Source organism: Ammospiza caudacuta, chromosome Z, assembly GCF_027887145.1.
Source record: "Ammospiza caudacuta isolate bAmmCau1 chromosome Z, bAmmCau1.pri, whole genome shotgun sequence".
NCBI classification, from domain to species: Eukaryota; Metazoa; Chordata; class Aves; order Passeriformes; family Passerellidae; genus Ammospiza; species Ammospiza caudacuta.
Genome location: NC_080632.1, coordinates 44,170,146 through 44,178,451, shown reverse-complemented (window position 1 = coordinate 44,178,451; position 8,306 = coordinate 44,170,146). Strand labels below are relative to the sequence as shown.

The window sequence follows — 8,306 nt, the reverse complement described above, 5'->3', positions numbered from 1 at the left end:
ATACAGAACTATTGGGGAGGAGGAGGGGTCACAAGGATGGTGAAGGACCTGGACAGGAAGCCATGTGAGCAGCAGCTGAGGTCCCCATGTCTATTAAGCCCAAAGGGGACTGAGGGGAGGTCTCACAGTGACCTACAGCTTCCTTGGGAAGGAAAGCAGATGGACAGGCACTGATTTCTTCTCAGTGGCAAGACCCGAGGGAGCAGTCTGAAGTTTTGTTGGGGGAAGTTTAAGTTAAGTATAAGGAGAAGGGTCTTCACCCAGAGGGTGTCTGGGCTCTGGAAGAAGCCCCCCAGGGAAAGGTCACAGAGCACCATCCTGGCACAGTTCAGTACTCCCATGGTCCAGAGGTGGAGAATGCTCTCAGGCGCATGATGTGACTCTTGGGGTATCCTGTACTGGGCCAGGAGTTGTAGTTCACTGATTCTTGTGGGCCCCTTCCAACTCAGGACATTCTAAGATTCTATGGCTTTGTTTGGTTTCATAGCAACAGAATGTTTGGCTCTGGGCAGAAGCTGGCCAGGGCTGACACAGATAGAGAGGTTAGGGAGAAGTTTCGAATGTGTTGGATTTTTCCCCTCCTTTTTCTTTGTCCAGACTTGCCTTTTTGAAGGAGAGAATAAGAGAAGATTCACTCCTTGATTTAGGCAATCCCTGTTCAGGCAGGGGTGATAGGTGTTGTCCTTGCTAGCCAGGGGGACGCTGGGCAGAGGCATGGGGTGGACTTCACAGAAAGGCCACCCACATAGGTCTTCTCCCTCCAAAGAAAAAAGCCAGGACATGTTACCTGTTTCCCCCTCTACAGAGCTTTTTTTTTTTTTTTTTTTTTTTTTCATATGACTGAAAACCTGCCTTTGGTTAGGAGCAGTTTTTAAAAGTGATTTTTTTCCAGGATCACAGATACATAAAGAAGGTAGGTAAAGGGGAAACCCAGATTAGACATTGGACTGGGATTAATTTGAAGAAGAGATGAACTAAAGCACCTGCTTGCTGTGGGGGAATGTGGGATTTTTGCCTTCATAGGGATATGAATGTCTCACTTCATTTTGAGGATGATGAGGCACTGCAACAGGTTGCCCAGAGAAGCTGTGGATTCCCTATCCCCAGAATTATTCAAGCCTAGGAGAAGGTCCCCTGCTCATGGCAGAGATTTTGGAATGAGGTTATCTTTAAGGTCCCTTCCAACTCAATCTATTCAATGATTCTGAGATCTGTTTTTTTCTCTTTCTTTGTTAGCATACCTGGAGGCTGTTTCTAAAACCTGCAGAGAGTTGCTGAGCTTTGGTTTCTATGAAATAGGTATGTGTTGGCTGACCCTGGTCTGTACATGGCAACCCCCAGGAGATAACATTTCCTTCTTTCTGTTGCCCTCAAATAGAAATATTAAGGACAAAGATGCATAGGTAAAGGCAAAGTCAAGGGAGAAGAGACAAATGAAAAAGCCCTTGATAAGCTGCAATTTGAATGTAGCTACAGCTTGCAAGACCTGACATCAAAGGGAATGCTAAAGATGCCCAAGTTAGTCTTGCAATATATTTGAATGCACATCTCAGTATTTCATTTTACATACATGTGTGAGATGTTCAGGCATCCAAGCCACATCTGCTGCCCCCACCATTTTATTGGTTCTAGAAGCACTCTGAAAAGTTTCTATTCAAAAGAAACAGTGGGAACTGTTCAATTTAAAAACAAAGTGGAGTTTCGTTTAAGCTAAGTAGAGCTAAGTTTACTGCTGCACTTGTTATGTGGTTCTGGTCTGATTTTGATTTGGGGAACAGTGCTGATTATGCTCAGCCAGTAAAGCAAAGATATGTGGAAGAGGATCTCTGTGTTCAGCTTTTATTGTGGTAATGACTCAGTTGTTAATGGGTTACACAGGAATTTTTTTAAAATAACATGCTGTATAAAAAGGGGCCACATGTGTTTTTGTGGTCACATCCAAGGTTGTGTCACACGGCAGAGAGCAGAACAGATGCACTATTCCTTACTACTGCACCCCTTTTGCCTTCAGAAGGGAACTTCCTGTATATGTTCATACCAGTGGATGAAAGTGCTATGCATTTATTCACCTCTGTCTTCATGGCAAGTTAGAAGTATTTTCCAGAAGGAATCTGAAGAGAGAAAGGAGACTTTGAGCTTGTCAGATCTTGTTGGCACAGGATAGGAAGAAAATTAATTTCCTCTTGAACATCTTTATGAGCCAGCTCCAGTGCTTGTGATAATAAGAATGCAGTGTTTGAATACTAAAAATTTCAGTTTCATGCTTTTTAAAAAAAACAATACTAATATCTACCATTAGGCACACATTCTTTGCAGACTTACTAGACATCCCTTTGCTGCTCCCGTTAAATGCCTTGATGTTACTCAGGAAAATAAATAATCTTTCCTACTCACATGGATGACAGTAATGTTTTTGCCAATCCAGGGTGTACTGTACTTCAGTTTGTAGCTCATTAGAAATTTTAAAAAGATTTGGAAAAAGACCAGTGGGAATCTTGTTCTGATACTCTTATTTGACTGGAAATCGTCTAGTTTATTGCCTTCGCTTAGCTAATTCAGGGGAATGAAATTTTAAAATTATGGTTAGGAAAAAACTAGAGATTACCAGTGGCCTTCCTAATAGGGTGGTATTTATGCTGTAGACAGACTGGTGTGCACATATCTTTCTTAGGGGTTGGAATGGTCTCTGATGACTTCAGAGATGATTTCTGATTTAAAGTAACACTATGTATTTTTTTCTTGCAGAATGAAGAGACACAAGTGGTCCTACAAATGTCCTTCACGAAGGAAGATCTTGATTCTGTGTGTTACTGGGTGGCTGATTGCACTGCTGAAGCTCCTCCATGTCGAAAGACACTTTTTTCCCTCTAGAGGCATTTACTTAGTTGAGCACTTTTTGAGCACTTCTTCTTATGTTAGAAACAGATATTCATACCCTAGAAATGAGTTCCAGTATGAAATTAATTGTTCATCTATATATGAACAAGATCCTCATGAAATTGGCAAGAGTTTAGAGATAAGAAGAAAAGAAATAGTTGATTTAGCTGATGAAGATGTTGTAGCAATGACAAGTGACTGTCATGTGTATCGTTCACTTAGGAAATACCAGCTAAAACCTGTTTCTCCAGAGGAGGAGAGTTTTCCGATTGCCTATTCTTTGGTTGTTCACAAAGATGCAGCAATGGTTGAAAGGCTCATACATTCATTGTACAGTCGTCAAAATATTTACTGTATCCATTATGATCAAAAAGCAGCAAAAAGCTTCAAATCTGCTTTGAACAATCTAGCTAAATGTTTCCCAAATATTTTCATTGCATCAAAATTGGAGACAGTGGACTACGCACATATTTCACGTCTGCAAGCAGATTTCAATTGTTTGTCTGATTTGATGGACTCTGCAGTTCCTTGGAAGTATGTTATCAATTTGTGTGGCCAGGATTTCCCTTTGAGATCAAATTTTGAACTGGTCGCTGAACTGAAGAAACTCGGTGGAGGAAACATGCTGGAAACTTCAAAACCAAGCAGTAGCAAAAGAGAACGATTTACTTATCATTATGAACTTATGAAAGTGCCTTATGAGTACATGCAGATGCCTGTAAAAACCAACATTTCCAAGAATCCGCCACCTCATGATATTGAGATATTTGTAGGCAGTGCCTATTTTGTTTTAAGCCGAGAATTTATTCGATATACCCTTGAAAGCTCACTTGCAAAAGATTTTTTTGAGTGGTCAAGGGACACATACTCTCCAGATGAACATTTCTGGGCCACTCTTGTACGTGTCCCTGGGGTCCCTGGGGAAGTTCCAAGGTCATCCCAGGATGTAACAGACTTACAAAGCAAAACTCGTCTGGTGAAATGGAATTATCTTGAAGACTATTTGTATCCTCCATGCACTGGTACCCACCTTCGCAGTGTCTGCATCTACGGGGCTGGAGAATTAAGGTGGCTTCTGAATTACGGACACTGGTTTGCCAACAAGATTGACTCCAAAGTAGATCCTGTCCTGGTAAAGTGCTTGGCAGAAAAGGTGGCAGAACAACAGAAGGAGTGGGTACATTTGTCCTCTGATGAGCACTTTCTGCACTTAAGTTCTACGAATGCCTTGACATAGCAGTGCTGTGTTCTCTGCTGTCCCTGCTGTGTGCACAGCACCTGCAGTCCTGCTGCCTTGACCTGCTGCAGGATGGCAGTGAGGGAAAAGTCCATTCTGGATAATGCCCGGGGCCCTGCAGAGCCAGGTGCCTGGCTAGTTATTTATGTAAAGGAATTTCTTTCTGATTAACTGTTTTGTCACATTAAACCTGTAATTATACTTCAGGGCGATCCTGAGATGGTGAAGTTTGCTTTTGGAGGCTCTTGTGCTCTCTATCCCAATGGAGTATTTCAGAAATGTATTTTACTTCAAGTGTGTTTGTATCTTTTATGAGAAACTCCAGCACTTCTGTCTGCCTCTCCTCCTTTCCTTCACTTTTGCTTTTATCAAAGGAATAAAGGGAAGACCTCTGTATCTGCTACCTCAAGAAAACTGCAAGTGCCCATCTCACAGAAAAAACCAAGAGATCAGCAGGAGCACCAAATGAGCCATGTGACCCCACCTGAAGTTCCACACTTCTCATCTGTGGGAGCTGCATAGATCTTTGCAATGTGAATATGACTGGATGATATAAGGGAAAGAAGATCCCTGTATACTGCATTGTGTGTACCATTGTTCTCTTCTCCCAGCTAACCTGGGTTGTTGCTGTTCCTTCTACAAAGTGTGTGATCAGGTGCTGTGCCAGCACTGTTGGTTTCACAAGCAGTGAAAGTTGGTTGAAGTAGTTGTGCCCTGTTGAGTGCACACAGTTGTGTGTTCTCCAGAGGCAGGATACATGCCTGCCCTAAGGGCAGTCTCTGCAGCCATGGGGGGGAGGTATTCGTGCCAAAAGAGGTCAATCTTCATTTCTATCTGCCTCTAGGAATGCCTTTATGTGAAATCCCAGTCCTCTTGAGGCAGTATCCCTACACACAGAGCTGTTTCCCATTGGTGTTCAGCAGTGTGGTGCTTTCTTGAATGTTGAACACACAAAGTTGAGCAGTAATCATAAGAACAGCCGTATTACAGAAAGGAAGACCCTGCATTAAGTGGTTTCTGTGCAAGTGTCGTGGCCGTGCACTCCCATGATCCCAGGCTGACAGGTGCCTGAATTGGCCCTGGTTCAGCTGTGGAGCAAGAGTTCTCCTACAGCCCCTGCTTGCCATGGCCCTGCCAGGCCTCCCACAGCTCAGGAGCCTCCTCACAGCTGGGCTTCACACACTCCAGCATGAGGGAAGTGTTTGCAAGTGCAGTGGTCTCTGCAGAAACTTGTGCAACTCAGAAATGCCACTGGCATTTTGGGGGTTTCCCTGGAGTGCTGCTCTGCCACAAGTTCAGTTTTGGTGGTTCCAGTGGATCTCGGGGTTTAGCTTTCTCCGTGCCACTGTCTTCTTTCTAGCCATCCATCTTTTATTAAGGCACCTTTCCCCATGAGTGACTTTGGGATATCTGTATCTGGTCTTACTGATCTACAGATTGCTGTAGTAATGACCATATCTCATATCAATGAGAAATCTTTGTTCCTTATTTGTGCTGAAAGAACCAAGCTGCTTTTTAGTCTCAGATTTTGTTTATAGATATAGTCACAGTGAAGTAATTCATGGCTCGAGACTGGTTTGAGAGTCAGGATTCTCAGGCAGTTTTCCACATTTGTGACAATGATTTTCAGTAAGTTCTCAGACAAGCCACCTGAGTTTTCTGTTTCAGCTGTTCCCATTGTGAAATGGGAGCCATAATCTTCTATTGTCTTGCTAAGCACTTTGAAACCTGTGGGTGTTGTGGGTTTGGTTGCACAATACTAATTATTTAATATTAACTTATTTTGTGGATAATTTATTATCCACAAAACTGTTTATGGAGTCTGTGGCTGCACAGGTCAAGTATTTCTTAAATGTACTGTTTCTGAAATAAATGGGGATTATTTTTCAAGTCTGAGTTGCATACTTCAGTGACATGCCCTGTCTACCCATGGCTGTCCTGACTTGATGTAATTTATAAATACTTTGTAGAAAATTAAATATTGGTGGTATTTACGGATTCATGTATTAGTGCTTGCATATAAAATAGAGTCCTCAGTGGTAAAAAAGTTAGTGAAAGAGAATGTTAGGATCCCAGAGGGCCAAGCTACAGCCTTCTGTACATATAAATTGATGATATATTTGAAATTTTGTATTTATTTAAACTGGCTTTATGTATGTATGTACACATATACCCATTTTAGGTTTAATTGTAATTGTTTGATCTGCCATAGATTTATAAAAATAATCCACCAGCCCATTAAACTTCATTGAAGTGTGTGATTTTAATCAACATGCAACTTTGTGCTATTTTAACTGAATTGGCTGGAATGATGCCTGTCATTTAACGAGTTTGGAAGAAGGCACCTCGTTCTTCCATGGTGGTGGAGAAGTGGGGGTGGATGTGGCACAGTGTGAGGCAGCATCAGCCACTGGTTTGCTACATGAGGAAGTGGGCAGTGTACAGACATAGCTGCAACTTTATGAAGTGCTGATTTTCCAATGAATTCTAGATGTTTCTGCTGTTCTGAAAGCAGCTTTAAAGGCTATTCAAGGTTGTAGAAAGGCAGTTCACAAAAATCAGTCATTGGATTGGTGAGGCTGCAAGATCCTCTAGTCCAGCCTCTTGCTTGCAACAGGATCAACACTGAATTTGGGCTGGTTTTCTTGGGTTTTCCTGGGACTTTTGCAGATCTCTAAGGAAGGAGGAATATTTTCCATTGTTTCCAAAGAAAAGAACAGTCAAAATATAAGTGTCTTAACTTTTGAATAGTATTCTCTCTGGTTTTTGGCTTTGCATTCAGCAGTGTTGCCATACTGATGCCTGGATCACAGTTAAGTAATTAGACTACAGGGGTGGGTAACATCCTCATCATCACTGCTCTTTACATGGGTATGTCTGCCATTGCTGGACCCAAGGCATGATACACAACCTTTCTGTGAGGAAAATGGCTGAACCTAGTTTATGGCAAAACAAAAAGTTTTATTTCGGCTGAAACTTAGATTATAGGCACTTACTCTCACACGGTTTGTTGGGGGTCTCTTTGTGGTTTTCTTTGTATGTTTGTTGGTTTGGTTTTATTTTCCTTAGTAAAACTTAGATTTCCTTTTTCTTTTTTCCTCTTCATTCTTCTTCTCACTTCTGAGAAATTCCCCTTGTAATTCATTTCACAATTTTGAAGTATGCATACATTGGCACATATTGGTTTCTTCTTTATTTGTTCTGCTGAAGAAGCACTATGCTGGCTGTCTTCCACCCATCCTGCCCTGTGCTTGTCACGTGGAGAATCTGGACTATCAGGTGACCCAGTTTTCCCATTCAGGAAGGATGCATAAGCAGAGCAATAGTGCTGCTCCCAGCTGTCAGCGCTGGTGTACGTGTCCAGCCCACCATTTTATTGGTGTCTGAAAATGCAAAAATGCTGAATGCATTCCAACACAGACAAATTAAGTAAGGAAGAAAAGGAAATAATGAGCTTTAGTGAAAGAGATGCAGAGCCAACATTTGTACTACTTGTCTTGTTAATGAATTTATAAGGCTAGACATGTAATCCAGAGGATAATACATACCAACATAAATGCCTCACTACGTATTTTCTTTGGCATGGGAATAAAAGGAAGTGATAGAAAAGACTAGGAATTAGACTCTAATCTGTAATTGTAATTAAAACAGACTTGGCCTGTTGACTATTTCTATGACTACAGTGTCATTACTGTGGCATTTAAATCAGAATGTATAAACATAAGAAAACCAGTATTTGGGCAGCAAATGTGGAGTATATGTGGTGCACTAATGTGTGTTTACAGTGTGACCTTGAGTTTTATTTCAGGTATAATACCTGTTTTAACTCGATGTTTTTACAGAACCTGGGTTGTTCTTGGTGATGATAATTTCCAGTCACGGAAGTGATTCTGCAGAACAATGTGATCTGTTACTGACATGCAGTGAATCTGTACTGGAAATACCCCAGTGCTGTTTAGTATTTCAAGCCGACAGTTACACACTCTATCCTGCTCCTGTTTTTTCAGAGCTACATAACTCTTTCATTTTCTATGGCTAAGGGATACTCATCTTTATAATACCAGTCTGTTTTGGAAAACAGAGAAAGCAAAAACCACAAACCTTTGTATGAGGCATTTTTGCAATTAGGAAAGCCTATGGCAAGTTTTTGATAGCAGGAGGAGGGTGGGGGTGGATTCTGTGAGAAAATGCC

General features: G+C 41.6%; 1 protein-coding gene across 1 annotated transcript; it reads left to right on the top strand.

Annotated features, from left to right (window-relative positions):
• Positions 1–1,237: 1,237 nt before the first annotated feature.
• Positions 1,238–4,114, top strand: GCNT4 (glucosaminyl (N-acetyl) transferase 4). Its single transcript, XM_058824184.1, has 2 exons — positions 1,238–1,299; positions 2,746–4,114. Exon 2 carries the CDS (start codon positions 2,747–2,749, stop codon positions 4,112–4,114), a length of 1,368 nt encoding a protein of 455 aa, XP_058680167.1. The 5' UTR covers positions 1,238–1,299; position 2,746.
• Positions 4,115–8,306: the final 4,192 nt, after the last annotated feature.